Source organism: Apiospora hydei (genome assembly GCF_038363865.1).
Source record: "Apiospora hydei strain CBS 114990 chromosome Unknown utg000004l_segment0_segment0, whole genome shotgun sequence".
NCBI lineage: Eukaryota > Fungi > Ascomycota > Sordariomycetes > Amphisphaeriales > Apiosporaceae > Apiospora > Apiospora hydei.
Genome location: NW_027117363.1, coordinates 6,221,504 through 6,247,945, shown reverse-complemented (window position 1 = coordinate 6,247,945; position 26,442 = coordinate 6,221,504). Strand labels below are relative to the sequence as shown.

The 26,442-nt window shown below is 55.0% G+C and overlaps 7 protein-coding genes across 7 annotated transcripts; 4 read left to right on the top strand and 3 right to left on the bottom strand.

The window, feature by feature from the left end:
- Positions 1-338: 338 nt before the first annotated feature.
- On the top strand, positions 339-2,051 carry PG997_004479 (uncharacterized protein; the record flags this gene model as incomplete). Its single annotated transcript, XM_066808794.1, has 1 exon — positions 339-2,051. One exon carries the CDS (start codon positions 339-341, stop codon positions 2,049-2,051), a length of 1,713 nt encoding a protein of 570 aa, XP_066672412.1.
- A 991-nt stretch (positions 2,052-3,042) lies between these two features.
- Positions 3,043-4,567, top strand: PG997_004478 (histidine acid phosphatase; the record flags this gene model as incomplete). Its single annotated transcript, XM_066808793.1, has 2 exons — positions 3,043-3,676; positions 3,756-4,567. 2 exons carry the CDS (start codon positions 3,043-3,045, stop codon positions 4,565-4,567), a joined length of 1,446 nt encoding a protein of 481 aa, XP_066672411.1.
- Positions 4,568-5,034: 467 nt separating this feature from the next.
- Positions 5,035-6,990, bottom strand: PG997_004477 (uncharacterized protein; the record flags this gene model as incomplete). The annotated part of the gene is made up of 5 exons (XM_066808792.1): positions 5,035-5,235; positions 5,358-6,191; positions 6,284-6,709; positions 6,788-6,885; positions 6,945-6,990. 5 exons carry the CDS (start codon positions 6,988-6,990, stop codon positions 5,035-5,037), a joined length of 1,605 nt encoding a protein of 534 aa, XP_066672410.1.
- A 1,845-nt stretch (positions 6,991-8,835) lies between these two features.
- Positions 8,836-9,529, top strand: PG997_004476 (uncharacterized protein; the record flags this gene model as incomplete). The annotated part of the gene is made up of 2 exons (XM_066808791.1): positions 8,836-8,922; positions 9,131-9,529. The coding sequence occupies 2 exons, from the start codon at positions 8,836-8,838 to the stop codon at positions 9,527-9,529; spliced, it is 486 nt and encodes a 161-aa protein (XP_066672409.1).
- A 9,683-nt stretch (positions 9,530-19,212) lies between these two features.
- PG997_004475 (uncharacterized protein) lies at positions 19,213-19,466 on the top strand (the record flags this gene model as incomplete). Its single annotated transcript, XM_066808790.1, has 2 exons — positions 19,213-19,341; positions 19,392-19,466. 2 exons carry the CDS (start codon positions 19,213-19,215, stop codon positions 19,464-19,466), a joined length of 204 nt encoding a protein of 67 aa, XP_066672408.1.
- A 1,033-nt stretch (positions 19,467-20,499) lies between these two features.
- On the bottom strand, positions 20,500-23,496 carry PG997_004474 (uncharacterized protein; the record flags this gene model as incomplete). The annotated part of the gene is made up of 10 exons (XM_066808789.1): positions 20,500-20,786; positions 20,892-21,293; positions 21,354-21,553; positions 21,620-21,818; positions 21,893-21,927; positions 21,978-22,137; positions 22,159-22,847; positions 22,924-22,958; positions 23,012-23,068; positions 23,401-23,496. 10 exons carry the CDS (start codon positions 23,494-23,496, stop codon positions 20,500-20,502), a joined length of 2,160 nt encoding a protein of 719 aa, XP_066672407.1.
- A 2,016-nt stretch (positions 23,497-25,512) lies between these two features.
- On the bottom strand, positions 25,513-26,350 carry PG997_004473 (uncharacterized protein; the record flags this gene model as incomplete). The annotated part of the gene is made up of 2 exons (XM_066808788.1): positions 25,513-26,222; positions 26,287-26,350. 2 exons carry the CDS (start codon positions 26,348-26,350, stop codon positions 25,513-25,515), a joined length of 774 nt encoding a protein of 257 aa, XP_066672406.1.
- Between the last annotated feature and the right edge of the window lie 92 nt (positions 26,351-26,442).

The window sequence follows — 26,442 nt, the reverse complement described above, 5'->3', positions numbered from 1 at the left end:
ACCTGGGCTGTTGTTCAGTCGAAAGATGCAGATCGATTTTGACTGACAATTAAACTTGAACCGCGCTTCGCAATGGTGTCACAAGCTCAAACTGACATGTACCCAGCCCAGGCACGCATGTCAAGTCAAATCAACAGGAGTAGGCGTGGTTGATTACCTGAAGTGCAGACCTACTTGGACCAGGCAAGCAGGGCATTAAGAATAAGGACCGGGGCATGCCCGACGCCCGACTCCAACAGCCGCTGCTGACCTCATTGGCACGCCCAGCACTTAGCAAGCTTGCCATACCTATACCTGTATGTATGTGCAGATACCGCCCAGCCAGCCAGCCAGCCAATATGGCAGTCGACCTGGCCGGAAGAAATGGCCATGCAGCGTCATGTTCTTCTTCTGCTGCCACGCTCGCCAAAGACTTTACGGATCTACCCCAGGATGTCTTTTTACTCATCATCACCTACCTGTCCTCCCGCGACAGTGTCGCCTGCCGCCGCATCAGCCGCGCCTGGCACGATGCCTTCACATCCGAACATGCATCTCTGCTTTTGCTGCGGTGGCATTTTCCCAGGTCCAGGGAAGCCCGGACCCTGGGGTCGGGCTCCAAGTCGCCGGGCACAAGGCGGGAGTCTGCGGCGGCCCTCTTCGCCAAGGTGGCTCGGCGTTACCATCATCTCCGACAGGCCAAGCCGCGCCTCGTCGAGAAGATTGACGTGGTCCAGGAAACAACTCACCGGGACTTGTATCGAGGCGTCGCGCCGTGGGATCGCTTCCTGCGATGGAACGACAACAAGGCCGTCTTCCAATACAGCGACCCCACCTGGTGCATGGATGACGGGCTGCTCATCTACCCCAGCGTCGACGACGGACAGTACGTCGCATACGACCTCGAGACGCAGCGGCGATTCCACGTCCCCTTCAGCAGCAGGGGCAAGATCGTCAGGCGGGTGCGGCTGGCCTGTGCTGTCTTGATCGTCGAATGGTGCGAGCGGGAACCCTACCACCGATTGAACGAGCGCGAGGTCGTCCACCGGACCTTTGCCACGGCCTACGACGTGCAGCGGGCCCAGTCCCGGTCGTCTTCGCGGTCCCCGAAGCTGGCCATCGTGCGCTCATCCTCGGACTCGTCGGCCTGGAACATCTTCTTTCGCTCCGAGTGGAGGATCCACTTCCTGGGACTGCCGCTGAACGCGACGGACCGCTTCTTCTCTACGCACAGCAACACGCATTACGCACTCTACATATGGCAGCCGCACCGCTCGCCCTGGGGCGACGATGACCCAATCGAACAGCTCGCCGTCTGGAACATTTCGTTTCCTTCGGCCTACAAACCCTCGCTGGACCCGACCGGCACCAAGAGACCGGATGCCGACTTGGGCCCCTCGGTCATTCGGCGGCTTACGTGGCGGGAGCTGGAAACCATCGGCCTTCGCCAGCGGCATACCCCGGCTATTCGGGACCTGGCTTTGGACGAAAACAACATCTACATACATGAAGAGGAGCACCGCTGGCTCGCCGGCACGCAGTCGTCCATCTTTCCTCCGCGGCACCATACTGTGCGCTGCACCGGCCTTCCCCTCGTCGGGTTCGGTCCCATCTGGTACGATGAGTGCTGCGCCGATGGCGATGTCCACATGTCGTTCTGTCCTCGATCCGGGTCCGCGGCCGGGCTGTCCTTTGCTGACGAGACGGACGCGGACACGAACAAGACGACAACCTCGATACTTCCATCGCCATCCTACAACAAAAGTATCTGGCCGGGATATGCACCTTGCTGGCGTCACGAGGAGTTCCCGTACCTGACCGTTAGCGACATGAAGGACGTGCTGGCCGGTGTCCGGGTCGTGGCCAGGCAGTGCTTCATGGTCGAGGCACTGTCCGTCTTCGTCATGCCGCGGATCAGTGTCGAGGATGAGGACGCCGACGACGAGAACGCCGAGGCGCGGTTCGCCGATGAGATGTGGACCGAGCTCATGGGCAAGGGGCGGATATACGGCGACGAGCGATGGGTCGTCGGAGAAGACGCCGAGGGCAGGATCACTATCGTCCGCTTCTGATATGTACCTCGGCGACGCTGTTCTTTCGCTGGCAAAAGTGAAATATCGAGGTGGCGAATAGCCAAGATTACTATCTACCTAGACGACGCCGTGGCCGAGGATGGATTCTTTCCAATACCAAGCCTATTACCAAATACTAGTGCACGTAGCGTGAGCTGTACAGAGAAGAGCAGTACTATGCATAGCAAATATACCATCACACAAGGAACTGTTGCTGGGGGACAGACACATTCACTGACCGGTGATGCGTCGGCATCTTGGGCGCAGCAAGAATGTGATGTTGACGAGAACCGGGTTTTCCGACTGGATAACACCGCATATAAAGGCCGAGCTTGATAGTATACGGCGAATGGTGACGTGAACCAACAAGGTCGGCCTGCGCCTCCCCCACTTCTAGGCCTCCGCTAGCTTGCGAAGCTAACGAGATATAGAAGTCGGGACTTTGTGTGGACTTGGCGAGCTGCCTCCCATTGGCAGAGGCCTCGTTACCATGCAGGCCTATCCATTCAAGCTTTCCCACTTCCCACAGGCACAGGGGCGCCCGCCTCCACCGGGTCCGTTATCGCTCAGGCCGGTCCCGAGCGGGATGCTGCGGGCAGTAGTGGCAGCAGCAAACAGCAGCGCTCGATTGGTGTAGTCGGTAGCAGCGAGAAGGGGAAAGGCCTCGGCCGCGGGGTCGGTCGATTCGATTCCCTGGTGTACCGTACTGTAGTTGCATGCTGTCTTATCAGCGAAACAACCGGCGTTGGTTGGTTGGTTGGTCGGTCGGTCCTTCCTTTGCGGAGATGCAAAACTCGATCTGATTACCATCCCAGCCATCGTGGATTTTTATTATTTAATCGAATTGATTCGGGTCGAAAAGTGGTATTAATTGTCCATCGCCCGTTACCGCCAACCACTTACTTGACTGGCCTGAGTGTTCGTAGATACTCCAGTCACTCAAGCATCCGACTTTGGACCCGTCGCAGCAGCTCGCCGTCAGTTTCCCATCATGGCTTTGAAGCTCACCCTGATGTCCTTGGCCTCCCTGCCGCTCGCGCAGAGCGAGTCGGTCCTGGGCGTCTACATCTTCCACCGCCACGGAGACCGCACGCCCAAGTCGCACGCGCCGGCCAACTTGACGTCGCTGGGTGCCGAGGAGGTCTTCCTGTCCGGCAGCTACTACCGCAGCCGGTACGTTGCGTCGGACGCCAGCTCGCCCATCCGCGACCTGAGCCACGACATCGCCGTGCAGTCCCAGCTCAGCGTCACGGCGCCCGACGACGCCGTCCTGCACAACTCGGCCCAGGTCTTCGTGCAGGGGCTCTACCCGCCCGTCGGCCGCCTCTCGGCCCAGGCGCTCGCCAACGGCACCGAGGTCGAGGCGCCCCTCGGCGGCTACCAGTACGTCCCCGTCAAGGCCGTCGCCTCGTCCGCTTCGAGCACCCGCGCCGACGCCGAGAACAACGAGTGGCTCCAGGGAGGTAGCGGCTGCGGCAACGCCATGGTCAGCTCCAACAACTACTTCGCTTCGAGCGAGTACCAGAAGACGTACAGCGACTCCAAGGCCTTCTACCAGGGCCTGCTACCCGTCATCAGCGGCACTTTCGATGCCGACGAGGCCAACTTCAAGAACGGCTACACGAGTAAGTTTGAGTCTCTCTTTTCTTTATCTATATCCCCCACCTTGGGGGTTTCTTCCCAGCTACTAACAAACCCCCGCAGTCTTTGACCTGATCAATGCGGCCAGGATCCACAACAAGACGATCCCTTCGTCGGACCTCCTCACTCCAGAGACCGTCGCCAAGGTCCAGGACCTCGCCAACATCCACGAGTGGAACCTGGCCTTCAACGAGTCGGAGCCCATCCGCGCCATCGCCGGCTCCGTCCTGGCCGGTCAGATCCTGCAACAGCTCCAATCCGCCCTGGACGGCAAGAGCAAGAGCACGTCGCCGCTCGGCATCCAGTTCGGGGCCTACGCCAGCTTCTCGTCCTTCTTCGGCCTCGCGCAGCTGCAAAAGCTGTCGGCCGACTTCACCGGCATCGTCGACTACGCCTCCTCCATGGCCTTCGAGCTCGTCACCAACTCCACCTCGTCGCCCGTGTCCGAGGACGACGTCTCGGTCCGCTTCCTCTTCTCCAACGGCGCCGCGGGAGCCGCCGGGAACGTCCCCGTCGCCTACCCACTCTTCGGCCGCTCCGAGGTCTTGCTGCCCTGGTCCGCCTTCGCCGGCGAAATGAACAAGTTCGCCATCGGCGACACCAAGAGCTGGTGCACCGCCTGTGGCAACTCGACGGGCCAGTGCGCCCAGTATGCCTCCGGCAGCTCATCTGGAGGTGATGCCACCGCGGCCTCAAAGTCCGGCAACGGCATCTCCACCGCTGTCGCTGGCGTCATCGGTGCTCTGGTCACGCTCGTCGTCATCCTGGGTATCGAGGGCTTGGTCTATGCCCTGGCGGGCCTGCGCCTCGTCAAGAAGTCCTCACTGGCGGCTCAGGCCACCAAGGTCGAGGTTTCTGGGGCTTCCAAGGCCTAGATCTTCGTGTCCAACACTCACCTTCGCTGTTTTACAACTTTCAAGTGAGCGGTAATTAAGAATATCGAGTCGGAACTCCAGAGGCGAGTTGTTCTGTTGTGGATCATGTTACGAGTAATGAATTACGTTCTCAAGTTTATATCACCAATCAAAACGACTATCAGCGTCAAGAGAATTATAATTAGCATTAGCAGCTACCGAACTGGGAATCTGACCCTATTTCAGGAGACTTTAAAAAGAATATATCGTAGTAAGCCATCACATAGTGTGGGTGTGGTTTTTATATTGGCCGTGATAAATTGTTCCCATCGTGTCAACATTATCCAAAGATGTCAATGAAGTCATCTCACCGTCACTATCGTCAGCGTTGTCTCAGAGATCAACGTAGACCAGTCATTGCCAAGATGTCATGTCTGTAGAAAAAGGCGCGATTTCGTTTCCCGTAGATATCTAGTCGTCCAGACGTATTAGCAACCCAAGTTCTCTCTTTGCAAACCACAGCGGAGAGAATACTCACACATTGGAATACTTGTCAGACAAATAACCACCTGCACAGAGGCAAGGGCATAGAACACTGGCTCTGTACCACCCTGCACCAGCCAATCGTACGCCTTGAAGGTGAGTCCGAAACTGAAAAAGTTCTTGAAGATGATGAGGCAAGTGAAACCCTCGATAGCAAGGTCCCCTATACGTTGCAACAACAATATTAGCCATGGGAAAACCATACACCCGAGATCTGAATACAGTTGCTCAACATGAGGAGGGTTTTCAACTCACGGTACGCATCCACGATGTACAGCGAGCTCGCGACAGCGCCAATGACCATGCCGCACACCTCAAAGGCAAAGAACATGATGGGTACGACGTAATGATAAGGGCCCTGGCTGGTGATGGCGAAGCCGTAGAGGCCCATGCAGCCGAAGATGAACTGGGGGATCACGAGGAAGATGCGGAACTCGGGCTCGTAGACACCACCGTTGCGCTTGGTGAGCCAGGTGGCGCTCCAGTCGGCGAGGCCCCCGGCGATGGCGAAACCCATGACGGCACCTACGAAGGGCCCTACGTAGGCGTAGCCCGTCTCGACCTCGCTCCACCAGCGCGGCGGGCCCAGGAAGACGGCGGCGAGGATGACGCCGATGAAGACGGTCCAACCGATCATGGTACCTTGGACCAGGCAGGCCCACAGAAACGCGGGCTGAGCGAACAGGGGGAACGGCCGGAAGAGCAGCTTGAAGAAGCTCTCGTCCGTCTTGCGGCCATCGAAAAGGGCGAGGGACTCGGTGTATGTCTTCTTGGGGCAGGAAGAGGCAGTTGACCCCGCAGAGCCAGCCTCGATCGCGGTCGTCTGGGAGTACGGCCCTACATCCTTCTCGGGTTCGTCCTGCGAGGTGCTTTCGCGCCCCGAGTCGGCCGCCATGTCCGTGTTGAGCCGCGTGTCCCGGCGAAAGGAGGTCTCGGGGCACAGGAAAATGACACCAAACAAGGAGATAGCGGTGAAGATGGCCACGAGGTAGAAAGTCCACGACCAGCCGATAGTGTGCGTGATCTTACCGACTACAACAGGGGTAAAGAAAGCTCCACCGAACACAGCCAAGTTGGTAAACGCCATCCGCACACCTCGTTGCTATGCCACATACAAGTTAGCATCATCTTGGCAATATTCCTCTCTCCCCTTTCCCGGAACGCCACACAGCAATATAATCGAGCAAGACTTACATGCACGAAGTACAAGTCGCCAACAGCCGCGTTGACCAGCGACTCGAACGGTGCAGTACCGACGCCCTGGATGATGCGCGCCCAGAGCAGACTCGTATAGCTCTTGCCCGAGGCGCCGCCCCAAGCGCTCGAGAAGATCAAGATGATGGTGCCAATGATGAACAGGTGCCGCTTGCCCCAGATGCGGCCCGAGGGCACGAAGAAGATGGCAGCGAAGCCGACCCCGAGAAGGTAATAGCCCGTTAGCAGGGCGACGTAGGTGAAGTTCATATTGAACCAAACGGAGAGGGTCAGCGTGTTGGCAGCGAGGATTGGACCGAGCGCCGTGGCGAAGATGGCTGTCATGGACAGCACGAACGTGATGAGATCGCGCTGCCATAGCGGCCAGTTCAGGGGGTCGTTTGGGTCATCAGACGGTTGCGGATGCTACACCAAAAGTGGCATACAAAGGTTAAAACCCGAATGTCTATTGTGCCGTAGATGCTAAGGGCAAGGTATACTCACGAGAATAATGCCATTCTTATCACACTTGAGGCCCCGAGTTTCCGGGGCGGCGTGGATTGTCCGCGGGCGTTCCGGGTCATCGTAGTATCGCGTAGTGCCTTGCGTGACTTAGTTGAGCAATATACCCCGAGGCAATCAGGGGCGGAAACCAACTCACCAGGCACATGCTCCATGGCCTTGGATTCGAGAATCCCGAGACCCATGATGAAAAACAGTAGTCTTCACTGCTTAAGGTATTGACACGTGGTGGTGTATCTGCGTGGCAGAGAAATTACCGACAACGCCCAGAGGCAGGTACGGTGACTCTGTATTAAGTAAGTATTCCGGATATACAGGATGAAGCTATTGACGCAATCGACAGCAGACGTTGGGGGGTCAATGCCGCGGTTGGAGACCAAAAAGAAAACAACGTTCCCCCGTGCAGCTGTAGCAGGTGAGGGGGATGCTTCGAAGCGGCAAGGGTCTGGCCTAAGGGTCCAGGTCATTGGCCAGGTCTCTGAGGTACGTAGGTAGGGAGGGAGTGAGAGTGGCAGCTGCTGCTGCTCGTTTCTGCTGCGTACAGTATCCAGATGAATGAGACGGTACGGGCGCGGCGGGAACCCGGGGAATTCCTGGATTGATATAAAATCGCCAGCGGAGTTTTATTGAAGCAATGTCACCATCAAACTCAATCCCGGGGCCACGAGGCCCGACCCATGGCTGCTTTTAGATTGACCGGTTCTCTCAATGCCGCCATCTACTACCAGTATACTTACAATATACGTACTACCTGACGTATGCACATGCGCTCCCGCCCTCCCGCCCTCTCGCAACCCGCGGGCCCTTGGTCGATAAAGTGCAAAGGAGAAGAAAGAGATGAAGAGGAAACTGGAGTAAACGCGCGTATTCGTATGTTAAGTATTGCTGGAGACTGCTACCGTGAGTTGAGGAGGTTGGAGTGTAGCAGCAGGTAGCAGCACCATCGTACGGCAATCAGCCTCTGGTAAGGTTATTGCCATTCGACCATTTCGCCATCAGGATTTCCGACCACGGATCACACATGCCATGCTCAGGCTCGGCTTGCACCACTTGCACCACTTGCACCACTTGCAAGTACGACTACCACCTCACCCGCCCAGAGGGGACGCGCTAACAAGTACCTGCCGCTAAATAAGCCGGCCGCACCTTCCCCTTACGGTCAAGTCTAAAATGCGGGAACGTCCCTTGGAAGCGGCGATTTGGTAGGCTCAGGGCGCCCAGCGGTCCCACTTTCCCTGCGTAAAGATCTGGGGGAGCAACAGTAGCACGAGTAGCAGAAAGGCAGTGCCTGCCAGTACAGTAGTGCCACTCCCAATTCTAGGTTAGTACCTGTCACGTTCTGCCAGGGCCCAGGGCCTGCCTCGTCGTGAGGTAGGTACCGACATGTAGGTTTATGTAATCTAACATACCCTGCCTGAAGCAAACAGAGGGAAACTCTGATTGATTGAGACTGAATGCCTGTTGATTGTTGTGACGGCATGATCCGCCATCTACATTGCAGAAGAAGAAGAAGAAGGGAAAAGAAAAACCCACCCAGCTGAACAAATTGGTGCTACGAGGTACCTACCTACCTAAGGTATGTGCATACATGTAGGTAGTGCAATGATACCAGTCATACCTGACCTACCTTAACTGGTAAGGGCGAGTGGCTGTCTACATCTATCGTATCGGACACGCATTTGCTCGGATTCCATGGCGTGTTAGCGCCAATTAACCCGCTCCCCTGACATGCAAGCTGGAGCAGGCAGCTTGGCAACAGGCCCGCCAATCGCATCATTCATTCATTGGTCGTTGGAGTCGACAGTTGGAGAGGAGAGGGTAATAAGAGCAATAGGTCGATCTGGACCGACCTCCTCTCCTCGTACGTCGTAGCTGTCATCGCCTCTGCTTTCCTCCTCTCTGTTGCTCGACTGTCAGTGGTCTCATCGGTATTATTTAACACCCACGCTCTCGGTATACTCGACTTTCGAAAGTGACACGTCTTCCTTTAACAACCACCAGCGCCGTGATAACACGTACCAGCGTCAGCCATGAAGTTCACCACCGTCAGCATTGCCGCATTCGCGGGCCTAGCTGCTGCTCAGCAATCAGGACTCGGCTCCCTGCCCGAATGTTCAGTAAGCCCACCCCTTCGCTCCCTACGGCTCCGGTATCGTACCTGCCCGCCTCATTCATACACACATGATAAGCGACAAGTCGACGACCAGTCCTTGCTCTTTCTTTCTTTCTTTCTTTCTTTCCTTCTTTCCTTCTTCTTCGTCTCTGAGTTGGGTTTGAGTTGAACTGGGGCCAATCACGACTGACCGATCACGTGCACTTCAACAGAAAGGCTGCCTGAACAACTTCGTCTCGGGGTCGGGACAGCAGATCGGCGGGTGCCCTGCCACCGACGCCAAGTGCATCTGCGCCAAGAAGGAGTTCATCGACGGCATCGCCTGCTGTGTGTCCGATGCCTGCAACAAGGCCGACCAGGACGCGTCCATCCAGTTCGCCTCCACCTTCTGCGGCACCCTGGGTGTTCAGGTCCCCAACGTCGTGAGCTGCCCCTCCAAGTCGGCCGCGGCCAGTGGGGCGTCGGCCACCGGCGACAGCAGCTCGCCGAGCAACACGGCCCCCGCGGCGGCGTCGCCGACGCCCCCTAAGAGCGCGGCCGGCACGGTGGTGGTGGGGGCTGCAGTCGCCGCAGCCTGGGCCGGGTTCGCCGGCGCGCTGCCTTTTCTGTAATAGCCATCTTCCGAGTAGGCTGGCGGAGGGGACGGGAGAATACTAGGGGGTTTCCCCTTGCGTGGTGAGAAATCACCAGGCTGGTCAATACTGGTCCGGGAGGAACATGGGACACATCCGGGCGACCGCTGTTTGCGAACATTTGGGACATGTCGTTGGTTACGCCCATGGTTGCATCCAGAAGGGGAGAAAGCATTTGTATGTACATGTATCTATGTATGTTGTAATATTAATGTCCAAAGGCCTAGGTTACTGGTTTAACTAAGGCCGTTGCTCGGTGCTCCGCCCTATGCTCCGCCACTAAAACCTGTCACTTGTCACGGGTGTTAATGCGGTGCCGTTCCGACCGTTACTACGACATGACTTGCTGACCGGAAGCTTGATGAAAAGTCCCCATACTCCCTCCTCCTCTACTAGCGAGACATGAGGGGAGAAATGTCCGAGTAATCTTATTATATTCAGGTGACAATCGGCGTCATAGGCCATCGTCACTTAGACGCCTGGGGCGGACCCCTCGGCGCTTAGTTTGCAGATGGCGAACAAGCATGTGTGAGAGCCCCCAGCCCCCACCCCTTGGCTCCTTTTGGCAACCAGCTCGGGGGACTGGGCGGGAACGACTTTGCTGAATCTGGAAGCCGCCGCGGCGTGAAGGAGGAGTCTGGGGCTGGAGGGAGGAAAGAAGTACGCCATGCTGCCCATTACATTTGCTTTCTCAGGATCCAATGTGGGACACAGTGACAGACGGACGTGGACGGAGGGGGGGGGGGTGGTAGAGGGTCAAGGTCGCAATAACGTGAGCTATAGTAAGACGTAAGCGGTCCGCTTCGGGGTTCATCTGAAGAAAAAGGAATGGAGATGGTGAAATGTGATATCTTGTTCGACGTGCATATCTCAGTCTTGCTAACCCCCTGGCCCAGCTGGGTGCAAAGTCGATATGCCCATGGGTATTCCCAATAAGGCGGACATGCTCCGCGACGGGGCTTGACGGAAGCGATGCTGCAGATCCTCTCTTGCGACTTCCGGCAGCCGCTAATCCTGCTTCTGGCCAGCTACATCAAACCTACATGCACATAGGGAGTTTATATGCAGTTTGACGTAAATGCAATGGAAATGCATTGTATGAACGCAGGCGATTGGGCATGTCTATAGGTGATGGCGTATATCCTATATGTATCCTCTTCCTTCTGCTCCTCCATCCATCTTCTCCTCCTCCTCCTCCTCCTCAAGCCCACTTATGTTGTTTTAGGCCCATAACGGCCCCCCTGGACATCAAAGCGTTTTGCGCATGAGCCGGCGCGATGAAATTCACCTTTCCGAGCCCCACGTTAGCACTACGTGTCGTAAGTAATCGCCGAGCTACAGTAAATGCCCGTCTTGGACAGCCCGGATTCCCCAGCTTCGTTGGACACGTCGAAGGCGACCATCCAACGCTTAAATCAGAGCCAGGCGAAAACGGCAGCTACTGTGCAGAAGAACCACGCTGTTGGGGGAGGGACTCCCCATTCAGTGATGAATGGCCCTGTTGTCACTAATCGCCATCAAAGAAAATAACCTAATAAGATTCAATAGGTCACTACGAGGTGTGATCGGACCTGCTCGGGCCCTATGCCAGCGTCCGGCTGCCCAGACTTTGGCAGTGAGTTGGCCTGACAAGGATGACAGCTGAGGCTAAGGAAAATACACATTGTCTGCCACTTGGTTCAGGCCAGGCCGTACTCATTTACTTCAAGCACAGCACTCGTTCGTCGGGTCTTCGAAAGGGTAAAGGGGTGTTGAAGACTGGGACAGCAAACCACGGTACGTGCCGACGACTCACCATAGAAAGGGTTGGCCAGCATCGGCCAAGAAAGAGCGCTAATCACATGAGAAGAGGAAACCATTGGTTGCGTTTGGTTTCCAAATGTCTATATTCAGCAAAACGGGACGGGCAACGGGGCCTGTCAACGTTTCGGCCTCGTTGAAACCTTCAGGTAGACGCAGCTCCAGAATTGTCGATCGCCAATCTTGGCAGTTTCCCGAAATCCCCGGTATCCTTGGCCTTGGGTGCGTCGGTGCGGTGGCCCCCCGCTGCCAGGGTGGGTGTGGATGGCATTGTTGGTGGCCAGGACGAACAGACAGACAGGGCAGGCAGGAAAGAGAGGACAGACTCGTGCGGGTTCTTGGTTCTTGAACGGTAAGAAAGCTCAAGTACGGATACTATTGACGTTTGTAACAGTAGTATCTCTTACCCGACACAGGTCACTAGCGCCCGACCATGTTGCTGTGCCCCCTGTGCCGCATAGCATTGGTTGGAGAGCAGAAGGCACGATGGATGGGCAAACATCGCATGAGACGAGGTGTTTTCGGCGTTAGAGTAATCGTAGACGGAGATGGGAGATGGCTCGGCCGGCCAATCCTGCAGTTCGAAAAGAGCCAGTTTTTAAGAATGAAAAGGGCAACCAGGTAGCAAGCACCGTGGGAGATCAGATGTTATTTTCCGGCTGCATCTCGAAACAAGAGAGGCTCGCTTAGGTGGGTGAGAAGGACAGGCGCATAGCATAATAGCACACTGACTGTACTGTGTGTGTCAGTGGCTTATCATCTAGGTGGCCGAGGGACAAATGGCAATTGAGGCTCAAGCTATCCGTGCACCGGATCCAAATGTGATGAACCACGCCAGGGGGAATCGGTGTGATTGGTTGGGTACATCAGTGATGGTGAAGGAGCATCAATGGCATGGCCACTGTCACGACTTGACCTGGCCCGATCGATCGAACCAGGTACAACACAACACAACACAACACAACGTTAAGAGAGTTGCAGAATTGGGGATTCCGACCTGCTTCTTGGTAAGTATGTTATGTAGGTACTGTACGTGCCGACTGAGGCTGTGTCCAATCGGCTTCGGTTTCAAAGCACGCAAAGCCTGGGCAGGGTAACGGCAGCATCGGCTACTGTGCAACAGCCAGCCACTACACGGTAGCAGACCCGAAATGCGCCATCCCGTTGCACCAGTCCGCCAGTGCCCCTCTCCCCTCCGATGCGATGCCACATAGCACGTCCATCGCAACCCGGAAAAGGCAGTCATCGCCTGCACTGCTTATGGCGCCTTCTATAACCACCCAAGGCTTGGCTTGTCAAGTTCAAGTCGGGGCGCCGGGTCTGAGTGTCCCATTTGATGTCTCCTAGTCTAGTGCCCGCCCCGGACCCAAACCCTCAAGTTGATAGGTGCGTGTAATGTAATTATATCCCCTTGTGAACCCAATATCAGAAACTGGGAACTAGTTTGGCAGCTGCACTTTGTCGATTTGATTTCACGTTCATCAGGGGCCACAGGGATCTGTATGTATAAACAATAAAACGTCAGATCTTGAGCAGCAAACAGCTGCTTGCTATTTCTCGTCCCCGAGAACCCTGAGGGCCCAGATTCGATGTGCCACTCTGTGACAGGACGACCGGACAGAAACCAAGATTGATGTTTGCTAAGGCATTAGGCGAACCCGGCTGGTCGTTGTGACCCATTAATTGCTTCTCCACTTTGCTACGTATAGAGTAATAAATAGTATTGAAGTTTGGTAGGCGTGTTTTAGTATCAGCCTCGACCGTTTCGATAAAATAAAAATATAGAGCTTTACAGCTTATAATATAAACAAGTCGCTGGTGTATTCCGCATACTCATAATACAGCTGGGTATAAAAGAGAAGGAGAAAGGGAAAAAAAGGAAGAAGAAGAAGAAGAAGAAGAAGAAGAAGAAGAAGAAGAAGAAGAAGAAGAAGAAGAAGAAGAAAAAGTCGCGAAAATAAATCGAAAATGGCGTAGCTGAAAGAGAAAGACAGGGGGAGATAGAAGAGAAGAGCCCAGCTGAAAAGGACAAACCCACCTCCACCTACCTACATGTAGGTACATGTAGTCAAGTTCGGGGATCACCCAGCTTCCGACGGCGGGCAACGATGACGCGGCGTGCGTGACAACTGCCGATTCCAAATAACCAAATATGGTGCTCGAGTTATTATTACTTCCGCCAATACCACATCGCAGCCTACCGACTGCTCGCCCGTTACCTACTGTACGTTAGGTAAGTAGTCAAGTGAAGCCGCCGCCTCGTCAGGCTGTCGCGCTCTGATACAGGGGCTTGTACCAAGCAGCAGGTACTACCACCACCTTAGCTACCTTAGTCCCCGGCTCACCCACTCCAAGCCTCCAACGGCCGCTGCTCGGACCTCTGAACAGCAATGGAAGCACCTTAGCAAGTTCCACCATCTTGCGCGAGGGCTCAAAGCGAAACAACAGACAATACGAGCCGGGCGTGGTCGGGGTCACCGTTGCTGTCTCATTCCGGGCAAGGAAGGCTTTTACATCAAACAGCCCATTTCTTCCTTTTTGTTCTTTTCCTCTTCCCTGCCCATGGAAGGAAACGGGTCTGGTGGCTGGCCTGGGTTTCAATCCATCCAGTTTTCGACTGGGGGCCGACGGCCCCACAAATCCGGTACGGTACTTTGTTGTTTGGCCGATCTAGCATTTCTTGATCTCTCCGTGCCGCGGCTGCTACAAGGTTAGAAGGTTTGATGAAAGGATGGCCGCAGTTCCGGCATCTGCTCTGGAACATGGATTTTTCAACCAGTCCAAACGTAGGTATTTTTCGACTCTTTCCGAAGCCATGACGCAGGGCGTGCGGATGCACAATCACGGCCCGCGAGTTGACTCTCTGCATTTGTGGCGGCCGTCTCAAGCTTCGGGGCATTGACTCGAAGTACTGACTGACCGACTTTTTCCGAGTGCAGCCAGCTGCCCATATCCATTCATTTACTGGCCGCGGATGATTGGCACATGTAGTTGGATGCCGGAGATCCCGTCCGATCTTTGGCCCGAAGCAGGCCTGAGCAGGGCACAACTGAACAGAGCACATATATCGTAGTGTACGCCCGTTGCTCGCGTGAAGTGAGTCGGCAGGCGAGCTATGACAGCTGACCAACCGAGAGCATTTCTGGCATGACATGAATCGGGAGCGCTGAGCTGCCCGGTATCTGATTCAGGTCTCATCAAAGTGGACCGCAGCGCTGGCAAAGCTGCCCCGTGTGCTATATCCCGCCGGAAGGAAATGCAATATAAGAGTGTGCGTATCACGATAGGTGGCATGTCCGACACAGTACGAGAGTGCCCGTGACGGCAAAAGAAAGCTTACAATTCATACCTGATCAACGCGTGCACACCTCAGATACTGGTAGTTTCAGATAAGCACAGGAAGTCGTCGGGTAATTCGCCGACTAGTTGTAACAGTAGCCAGGCCTTGGTTCGACCGTTCGAGGGCCATGTGGTTAGGCGTAGGTGTAGTCTCAGCTAACCGACTATCCATTGATCGAAACAGAAGAAAGAGCGATTTGCCCGCTCTAGGCATAGGCATAGGCTCTGGGTCCTGGTCCTGGTATTTGGTATTTTGGTATTCGGCTGCGCTAGGAAGGCAGGCATATCCTACCTTGGTAATGTTTCGGTACTTGGCCCAAGGAGCCCTAAAGTGCGGTAACCAACTTGATCAATTGAATGTTCGTTCGCTCCTCCCCTCCCCTCCCCTCCCCCCACTACAGGTATCAATCAAATGGTCGTACCTACCACATTGTGTACTTTTTTCTTCGTCAGCAAGTATGTATGTAGTCGACATCGATTTCTCGCCGTCCAATTCGAACAATGCATGCCGATGCACATGGCCGGAATAGGTGATGTGCTGCACGCAAGATCATTGCTGCTGCTGCTGCTGCTGGTAGTTGCATGATGCCAAATTTCATTTATGCGAGTGCTGCTACCAGATGCAGATGTAGAAGCAGATGCAGATGCAGACACATACAGTTGACATTCATCCCATCCACCCATACATACTCCAGGTGCTTATGATCTTCCGCTATGGTGATGGATGCGATGTGCTTCATGGATCAACACACCTGCTCTCACGTCAGTACCGACTCATTGAACACATCGGTATTGATGTAGGGAACAGGGAAGAATCCGCAAGTACCTGCATACCGCTTTGATCTTAGTCTCTCCCAGCGAATATCTCTTTTTAAACTCTTTCCTCGTCCCTTCGCATCCCAGTCGCAGACCCAGACAGACCTACACACAGACAACGTCCTCCGTCCTTCTCCTCCTCTTCCTCCTCTCTCTTTCCGTCTCTCTCTCTCTCTCTCTCTCTCTCTGCCCGGCTCCTCCAGAAATTTCAACTTCCCATCCATCCAACCAAGCATCCATCCATCCATCCACCCATCCTCTGCGCTGCTCTGTTCTGTTACAGGCTACCGGCCGTCATGGCTCTCAGACATGCCCGCCAGCTTAACCTGGACAGGCGGACCATGTCCAACCCACTCCCACCGGCTACCACTGCGCAGCACCCCTGCCCCCCCCCACGGAGCCTGTCGTCCCCATCTCTTTAATAGCAGACACCCATGCCCTTTAGTACTTGTCATACCACGATGCTTTTGCTTCACCCTCACCAAACCCCCGTAGCCTACGTATTATTGCAAGTGGGTGTGGGAGTGTGATGCGCCAGATGCCTGAATTGGGAAACTCTCGAGATCCACCGCCCTCGACAAACAACCTGGCTCCTTACCGTGCCTCTGTTATTCTTCCTTTTTGGCTCGACAGGGGAAGCTAGCTGCCCTTTCCTGCTTTTCTTTTTCCGGGGTAAGGCGACACACACACAAGACACCGCAGCGACTGAGGGTTTGCTACGGCCGACTATATAAGCTGCCGCGACATGCTGTCACCAAAACTCTGCCACTACTCCCTCCTCAGCTCAACACGCATATCCAACCATCTTCTCTCGTTGTCTGCTCCCTTGTCTAATCCTTACGGCGTGGCTCGTCTGCTAGAACAGAGTAATATACGGCATATCCGCCCATGTAAGATGACCGCCCTGCTGCTTCAGTCGTATATACTAACCCGAAGACCGCCAGCATAGCTCTGGCCTCTTGTTCGGCTTCCCCCTATTACCTGCCCGGTACTTGTCGGCCACATATGCCCAGCCATCATGTGTGACTTCATCAAGAACTACTACATCTATACGTCGTGTGTCGATCCTGGTGCACACTACTTTCGGACGTCCATGGACGGCAGCAAGAAGCACGCGTGTCCGCGAGGGCCTCATGAACGATATATCGTCTTGCCAGGCCAGTGTCCACTATGCGGCTGAGAAAGTCGTCGCATATGCTATGGACGCGCAACCAATGGGGCTCTATTCTTTCCCTTACAGCCATCAATGATAGCCATACGACAGGGAAACAGCGAAAAGCCCGATACTGGCTCTTTTTGGCGTTTCGGTTGACTATAGCTCAAGTCGTGTGAAACACAGGTTATGTGTATTCTCTCAATGGCTACCTACCAGTCCGTCCTGGTTCAGACATACAGGTACGCTGTGCCTCTGCTGGAAGACCACTCAGAGGACTAGACGCCGCTGTGGAGCGCATATGTCTCCATGGCAGCGGACTGTATGCAGAAAGGCGCAGTTGCCTGTCGCAAGAGGTTGGCGTTTTCCACATGCCGCAGCAGCACTCCGCAGTTGGGCTCGGTTAGGTATCTGTGTGGGATGGCAATGAGAGGGCCGGAGGCCGGAAGTCAAGCCCCAATCCCGGAAGCACATGGCTTCCACGATGTCAAGCTCTATGCCTCACTCCTATTGGGGGAGAGGCGGTTGATATCAAGTGGGTTTTAGCGAAGCGTTGCTGCAAGGCGTCAGGGATAAACAAACGAAAACAAGGGATACGACAAGAGTCAGATCTCGCTTCTGGCGTTGGCTGGAGGTAGTGGCAATCTTGGGTTTCACAACAACATGCATTCGGGTCTTCGTGGTAATTAATAGTGACCCTCTCACATGTGCGGGGCGTTCAGGACCACGGCCGCCCACTAGGAATCCGGTATATGGTGCGTTTACGGTAGTTCTGACATTGTATTATACGCTGTATTATAGCCCATTGAGGGGCATCATGTACTGACCATGGTCCCCGTGATGGAATTCGTCATGAACAGCCCCAGGCCCCAGCTTCCATGGACGGTGTGCACTATACCAGCCTCGCAGATGCGACCATTTGAGCAGCAGCTTTTGGCGACTTAATATATGACTTAGATTGCTGAGCTGTCATGCTCAGCCATCCACCATGGCCAATCTACCCCTTCATTGGCCTTGCTCTTGCACACAGGCAATGGTTGTGGGAGGATGAGACCTCAGCAGTACTGGCTAAAATGAAAAGGACCTGGGAGTCATGTGAACAAGTGCAACACAATACTCCGCCCTCCAGTTTGATAGAAACACCCTTACGACAACAGGCACGGCCAGGCAAGGCGGTACAACAATAAGCGAGCGCATTATGTGTGTTTACCTCGGCGCCGAGAAAGGGACTGGAGCCAATAAACCCGACCGTGAGCTACCTTTGCTCCTGCATAGCATCCCAGATCAGTGCCAGATCTGTTCTGAGATCGCCATCGAATCAGGGCTGGGAATAGGGTGTGTCTCCAACCCGAGCCACCACCGATGGACATACCCGACATCTCTCCATCCATCCCTCCATCTCACGCAGGTTGGCCGTTGTATGCACGAAAGACAATGGATAGGCAAACATCCTCTTTGCTTTGGCTGATACTACAGTTGGGGGGATAAGAGGCTCTGTACTGTACACGGCCAGCTCTGGCAGGCTTGGCTCCTCGAAGACGCAGACTAGGGGGGCCGCCAAGAGCAAGTACCTGGCTGGTCATGCATGTGCGTATATGATAGTCCATGCCTACTGAAATGGACTTCTCAGCATCCATCCTATACACACTCGCACGCACGCACGCACGCACTCCGGTTGGCACAGACGCCCGAGCTGCATCATCCTCGAGCCCAGCCTTGCCAACCCTGTCCATCCTGTATGCACGCACGCACGCACGTCAAAGTATCCACTCGCCCGCCCACTGCAAGTAGGGAAAAGGGCAACAAGGGACGACTCACTGCTCGACTGCTGCTCAACACTACTGTAGAGTCAAGACGACACGCACATCCGTGTCTGAGATGCATACACCGGGTCCTATTTGGGCTGGGCTGGTTTTGGACGCATTGCTCCTCCCTTTCTGGCACTCTTTGGGCCCTTCGCCCTTCCCCTCCTAAGCCTTTTCCCTTTCCAAAAGGCCTTGGCAAGTCAGGCCAGGGCCCGGAAAGGTGTGAAGGGTAGCCAGTCGACATAATGACCTAAAGTGCGCACCCCAGTAAAGGACGGGAGGGGGCTCTGCATCTACTGCTGCAGCAACCTGCAGTTAGGACGAGCATTAAGGTGCCTGGCTGCAACCCAAGAGTCCGAGGGCCGGCCATCGTCTTCTCATGCCCCGCCGCCGCCGGGTTCCTTCTCTCCCTCATGGTCAACCAGAGTGGCTCTCTTCTCCCCCTTCTAGCCAGGTACGTAATCCAAGGGGGCATGCCAAACAACCAGGGGGTAATACTCCCGAGGAGACTTATATAATCTAGAAATAAGAAGAGCCCTCGAGCCTTCTTGGGAGGACCCAGCCCGCTGGCCGCATCGTGTTTCTGTTATCGACTAACGAGGCGAAGTGTGTCCATCAAAGGCTTGCCGATATAGGGCTACCAGATCGGGCAATGGGGGAGACAGAGAGGGAGAGAGACAGAGAGAGATAGGATCTATGTACCCACCATTAGCCGTGTTGCTTAGTTAGCAAACCATGTAAGGGCCACAATGCCGCCGAGTCGACCGCTGCCGTCCCAGCCGGACGGTGCCGGCGGTTCTCGCGATAAAAAGCAGAAGGACTGGAAGACCATACCACCTATCCATCCCATCCATCGCCGCAAAGCAAACAAGAAGCAGGTAAAGCAGTACGCAAGCTCCCTACTACGTACGGCTACATGGTTTGACAGCGGCAGGGCAGGCTCGTGCACCTCTCCGGGACCAGGGAAGATATGCACATCGTGGTAGCTTATGTAGCGGAGTAGAAGTGGGGTGAAGTGGACGGACGGACGGACGGTAAGGGACAAGGGACACGGGACAAGAGACAAGGGGTCACTTATTAGCGAGGAAGACAGACTGTTTTCCACCGGAGGCGTGTCCGCTGCTCAGAGATTGGTGCTCTTGTAACTACTTAATCAACCACCAGGGGGTTGAGAGAAACAGGGGGCCCGTGAGTTCTGCAATCCTATAGGTGAACCATTTTTAGCGGGTTATATAGGTTGGAATGAGTGAGTGAGAACCCCATGTGTCGTCCTCCATTGCTGTGTCTTGTCGCTGTTCTTCTTCTAGCCGACCAGTCTCGGAGGGGAGCGAAGGGGCTGGGCACGAGGCACTGCCATATCCCCATAGCAACCCGGGATCTATCAAAGGTAATCGGCGAATGCAACATGGGGTCGACGACGAGTCACTATTAGTCACTGGAGATTATGTTGTTTGCCGCGCAAATGGACTTCTGTCGCGCTGTGCCCCCCCACCCCTTGCCCGTTTCCCACGACTTCTGGCCCCCTGCCCGATGCTGCCCTGCATCATCGTCCGTGAGCTTGTATCAGAACCTCCCCCGCCTCTTGAAAAGGGGGTTTGGACGTTACAGCATACCGGGTCCCCGACCAAATCCTAAACACAAATGGCTGTGTGAGGATTAGAGATATAGTCAATCTTGCTTGCGATGCTTCTTTGTGTTGCAGTGCCGTGCCCGGACTCTATATCACCCGCTTTGTATACGTTGAAACACGCCGTTCACTATGGATTTATCTGCCCGGAATAATTGCCATCTGATGGAAGCGGCAAATGGTGCTATCCGGGGAATGACTGTCTGCCACATACACAAGGGGTACGACGACACTGCATATGATACACTGAACATGCCTGAGCGGCATCTTCAGGATGCTGCAGTGTCGACCCTCTCCATACGGAGCTATACGCCGAGGGGTGGAAAGGAGAACTATGACAATAGATCACGTACACACTTGCCATTCGACCAGCGCACGAAGGATACTACTTCCCGTTTGATCCCGACCGTCACTCTTCCAGCGAATAGACCTCCCGCAGGATGGACCAGCACCAGCGGGCCGTCGGGTCGACGTCCTTCAGGTCTCGTATCCAATCGATGTATAGCGCCGTCGTCTGCTTCGCGGCGGCATCAAAACGATCGCCCAGGTGGGTGGCCCGGATGCGGACGAGAATCGGCACCTGCTGCGACAGGTGCAGGACCAAGAGCATGGCGAGGAACTTCTGGGACCAGCAGTATAGGCAAGGGATGAGGCGCTTCTGGTTCCGTACTGGTGATGTGGTGATGGGCCAGGATACTGCATGAGCAAGGTAGTCCGTTAGTCAGCCACAAAAATAAAACTCTCCCCAGATATATATATATATATATACATACCCTTTGGTAGTGGTGGTGGACGACTTACAAGTGCTCTTCAGGGCGATGGCGACCCCTTCGGCATCTTCATGCGTTATGCTTTCGGGGTAATGGAGCGCCTTGAAGAGGAACGGCCGGTGCAAGAGAAACCTGACGTAGTAGTACCTTGTCCTCAGGATGGCTGCCTGAATATCCGCCGCAAAGGGGTATATCACCGGGGGCGCGTCGAGGTCCGCCGTAAAAACGAAACTGTCGTGCATGCTCGGCACCGGCGGCGGGTAGGCATGGCCACGGTTTGTGTAGTCGTCTTGCCAGCACAGGTGTGAGGGGAGCATTCCACGCCACCGGTCCAGCTGCGCTGCGAATTGCTTGATAGTCGGGCCGGGATTCGAAGAAGCCAAGGTGTCCGCGGCTTGTATCGACGGTTGGCCCGTTTCTGCTACTCCAAGCGCTATCTTCTAGTCAGCGGCTATGCTGGGGGACGGTGAGTGATTATGAGGAGGGGACATACCGCTGGTCAGGGTTGTGTGGAACTCTACTAACAGTCTTCTCAGGACAATCTGAGACGCAAAGTGCTCCTGGAAGTGCGAGGCTTGGTTTCCTATATAGTCTTCTTCCGAGAAGGATCCGGCGCTAAAGTCGGGCAGGCCGACCATGTCGTCAAACTTCTCCAATCCCGTCAGAGGAAGATTGAATTCGAGGTTGAGGTAGCTAGACACCAGACGTTAGAGAGACCCAAGCGGCCCTGTCCTCGGATGGGAGCAGCACAGTACGTACGTCTCTGTCATGATGCAGTGCCAGAACATGCGGCGGACGAGGTCGGCGCGATGCGATTTCAACTCGTCTGGGTTACTGTGGATTTCGCACGTCGTTAATATAGTGATGCCTTTCTCTTGGGTCTGTGTGCCATCGTGTATTACCTTGTCAGGAGCGCCTGGCACGCCAGCGAGGCAGAGGTAGTCATGCGCCAAAATTCCTGCACAGAATGCACAGTAAGCTAGCTGTCCGTTTTGTCCTCATGCTCCAAAGATGGTGGCTCTCGGTACATACCACGTGGTGACAACAGGTTTCGTAGTATAGACTTTCTAGTCGTCAGCTGGTGAGCCTCTTTCCCCGTTGCGTGCGGCTGACTTACGAAGCAAGCGAGAAGACTTGCACGTTTTCGAGGCTGCATTGCGTTAAATTATACCCCATGCGTTTTCTAGCCTCGTTGAAGAAGGCGAGCCCAGGCGGTCTCTCGAGGGATCCCCCTTTATCCCGCTGGGTCTTCCCATATGGGTTGTCAGCGGATTGCCCTGGATGCCGCTGCTAGCAACTTCCCCCTAACGCCAGCACCAGGCACACCAGCGTCGAATTCAAGCTCTCATCGAATCCGTTCGCAGCTACCGATGAGAGTATTTCCGTCTGGAATTGCGCGCGATCCATGAAGGGATAAAGCAGGTTGAATGTGTCGAAGTACGCCTTGCTGAGACGATGCATATTCTCCCAACTAAACGACATGGGGTCCATGTGCAGACCACCCGAGGGATTCCTGAGTGGAACCTCGAGGTTCGGAGCTGCCGAGCCTCTTCTCGACTCTGCCATCTCGAATGTGTCCTGTGGTAAAGGCGTTGCCCGTGCATGTAGATCCAACATGACCGCGGCTCCGTTCTTCTTCGCCAGCGGTTCCACCATGGCTGCTATCTTCTTGGAAGATCCTAGGAACTGCTGTACGAAGGGCCAGGAAAGCATTTTGTAAGTGGCCGATGAGTAGCTGTAATGCGTCTGTCGTGTTGCGGCGTGGCCCATGGGGGCCGGCGAGTGTACACCGCTCGAGTGCCATGGTGTTGCGCGGGATTGATCTCGAGCATCGGGTGCTATGGTAGCTGTCGTCGGCCCCGGAGGGTTGGGGCTGCGCGTTTCATAGCCTGAAGCCTGGGGGTAAGTGCTTCCAAGACTGATGTTGTCAACCTTATTCTCGAGACTTTTGAGGCGGTCTAGAATCTCGACCAGCGTCTTGTCTTTCCTATCATCAGTCAGTTGTCCGTGTTCACCTCAGAAATCCATCCCCTGGAGCTTGGTTGCCAATGGAAGCTTCTTACTTCGTTGGCTGAGGTTCTCGGTACCGACAATCAAGCTGTCGGAGTTAGCAGATGTCCGTCAGCGTCCATCATATAACAGCCACCTTACATTCATCCGCTGGCACGACGTGCATCGTGGGCGATCTTCCGAGCATCTTTGCTTCCTCTGGCATGACTTCAAGTTAGCACACCGCGATTCCCTGACGTCTAGCCGGCCGCTAGAGCCAGTCATATCGACCATAGAACCGTATCAACAACATCCGACTATCAATAATAGCATAGCGTAAAGAAGGTCTGGAAGGGCTAACCTGACGGCAGTTCTCGCACTACACCCACGGGTCAGCACCTCTTCTCGAGTTCGGATTGGAACTTGGGAGGGAGGGGGTCGGTTCTTGCCACAAGCTGCCTGGGGCCACAAGGTGACGCAGTATCGGTAGCTATGTTGCAGATGTAACCCCCCTTTGTCGTTACGGGAAACAGGAGAAGGCATCAGCTTACAGCCTGGGCGGCAATGGCTCCCCTTTCTTTTCTGCTGTTTATTGGCGTGGCTGGGCCATTTGAGCTAGAATCTCTGGAAACAGACTCGACGTTCATTCTTCTTGGGGACTTTTTGGCGTCCTGGTAGCAGCCCAGGGAGAAGGCTGGCGGTGTTCGTATTCAAGAGGCTTGGCAAAGGCCCGTCCCGAGTCAGCTCGTCAGTGCGCGATCAAGACCCCTCGAGTTGGTAGCGAAGACAGTCAAGATCGGCCAAAAAGGCCTTCTTTAGCTAGCTGACTGATATCGTGGCTGAGGTCCTGGTCAGGGTCCAGACAAGAAAAGTTGCTGATGCTGGATGCAATCTTAATCGGCTTTAATAGGGACTTTGGGTAGTGGCAGGCACCCTTCCAACATGCCCGACGCAAGATCCCGTGACCCGAACTTGGTTCCTGAGGTTAGCGAGCGGATCTTCTGTTCGAGTCCTTACAGTTTGCTATGATGACTGTCGCGACGCGAGTTTCACAAGAGCGCAGAAAGGAGGTGGGAACTATATCCAAAGTTTGAGCAGAAACGGTACTCACAAAACACCTCTACGATACGCGAGATGCACCCCTGCCCCTGCTGGCGATGGGCTTGGGTGGATTGCATTCCGGGGCGCGCTCCGGCTCCCCGCCCTCAGCCCAATATCATCGCCCATACTTGTAGTAGCCCTACACACTGCCTCACCCACCAGGGTCGACCGGGGAAAAGGACAACCGTGCGGGACTCGGTAGCAGGAGTCACCGGCGGAACACCAGTGACAGCCCCTGGTTTACAAAAAGCTGGCTTACTCGCTTTGACCTGCGACCTGCGAGTGAGAGTCTCGAGTGCTTTGAGTACATCTTGGAAGTGGGAACCCGGGTACCAGCGGACGGCGTCAGTGTTGTTTGCAGGGTTCCCGGGGTTTCCAGGGTCATCGAGACGATTTACGCTTCTGCAAGAAAGTGACACCAACAGATGAGGAGATCTTATCCCATCGTGGATCTCGTGACAGTTGGCTCTGCCCACATGAGATGGGATGCAATGCCTAGCAGTGGTGGTGTAGTGAGTCCCGACTCCCGCGGCTGTGACCGACTAGTGATCAATCGGACGAACCCAACTTACGAGTGAGTCCTTCAAAGATGCGAAGTGCTGTGTTCCGAGATACTGGCACCATCGCTACCGTGTGGCTTGTGGGTACTCCTTCTGACGCCGGGATGGTGTTTCCGCCAAGAAGAAGCTCTTATTTGTGGGCGATATAAGTTAGACGACGTGGAAGGGACTCATTAAGTCACCTGGGGAGAGTCGCGGTCTCGTAAGGCTTGGGCCAATGGCAAAACGGGAGGAGCAGACGCCGGCAGTTGTGATTGGCTGTCAACGATGGCCCAGAGGTGAACATCCGGCAAAAAAAAAAAAAAAAAACGCCGCCTGATGTAGGCAAGGCACTCCAACATTTTCTATCCGTGACGTTTCGCAACGAGAATGCAAGTACACAGGACCTCAAGGTCGGCCATCAGTCATTCATTCAATGATGGTCAAATCGGTATCTGTTTGATCCGGCTACATGAATAGCTAGCTCACTGTTCGTCTGTTTGTACTAAGCTGGTACTTAGCTACTGAGATGGGAAGCCAAAGACAAGTCTGCGCCGTAACGATGACACCGCACTTGAACAGCACAGCACACCATGTTATTCTTCCAAAATGCGCACACCAGGACCAAATTAGCCAGGTGGACGGACGGCCGTCTATCTACCCTTGCTCGACCGCGCGACACAGTACCGCCTCTGGCAAAAAGCCCCAACGGCCTACATACTACTAATACACATCAATTGCAGGATAATAAACGGTGCCCCCGTCCTTGGCCAGGAACTCTGCCAGGCTGATGCTGGATTAAATATGGAGGTGAAGATCTTTGCCCTTTTCCAGCCCCTCGAACCCACTTGACTTGTAAACTTGTTACTAGTACTGGGAGGAGAGAGGTTGGGTACAAGTACAAGTATATGCCGGTCTTGAATCGGACATTGCAGGAGAGACCCATCCGACTTCCCGAGTCGACCGATGACCATCAAAAGCGTGACCGGGACGGGACGCGTGCCACCACCCGACTTTTTGCACTCACTCGGATATTTGACCTGTCCTGTGGGCAAGGGCAATGCAGCTGAAGCGAACACTGCCCATGCCATTGTCTCCTTCCAGTTGGATGATTCGCTTCAGGCCCATGTCGAGAGCTCGCCGACTCAGGACGTCCTCGTCGTCGTTCAAACCACCCCTGTCGATGGGTCCTTTCCTAGAGCCCTCGAGCTCCCACAACTTCCCCTCGGCCTTGACAAACGCGACGAAATGCTGGCCGGAATGACCCGTCGTCCGCGAAGCAGACGTGTCGCCGAGGCTCTCGACCGACTTGTGCGCCGCCTCGAATGCCTCGTTGTGGTAGAGCATGTTCGCTCGCTCGGCCATGCCAAGCGGCGTCGCGCGCTTTCGTATCACGTCGAGGTCAGAACCCGGCCGAACAAAAGGAGCAGCTCCTCCGTTTATGGCGCAATGCAAGAGCCCGATCGACCCACAGGCGTTGCCAATGGTCTGCTTGAACCAGGTCACTGGTTCCTGAGAGCCCACCCCGGAGTAGTCAGGCTTCGCATCGTCCTCGGCTTGGCGGTCGGCCTTCCAGGTCTGTGTCAGCGGGATGATGGCCAACAGTGCCAGCGCAGGACGCGGGATGTTCTGCAGGAGCTGCGGCTCGTCCAATGAATAGACGTCGTAGAACTGCAGCTCAGGGGACAACCCCAGCTTGGTGGCCAGCTCGGTCATGACGCCCGGGTTGTTTTCTTTGACTGGTCAGACGGCCTGCCACTCCCCAAAGCATTGAGCAAACAAAGGGGGGTCTCGTACCTAGCATGATCCAAGTCTTTTTCTCGGCTGTGCCCGTTTCTGGCACCGGCGGATCGGCCTCCATGATGGCTTGCTCGTTCAACTGGACTGTTCATATAATGGCTATATCGGGTGAGTTGAAGTTGTTCAGAACAAGAAGCGCTGAAGAGTGTTATG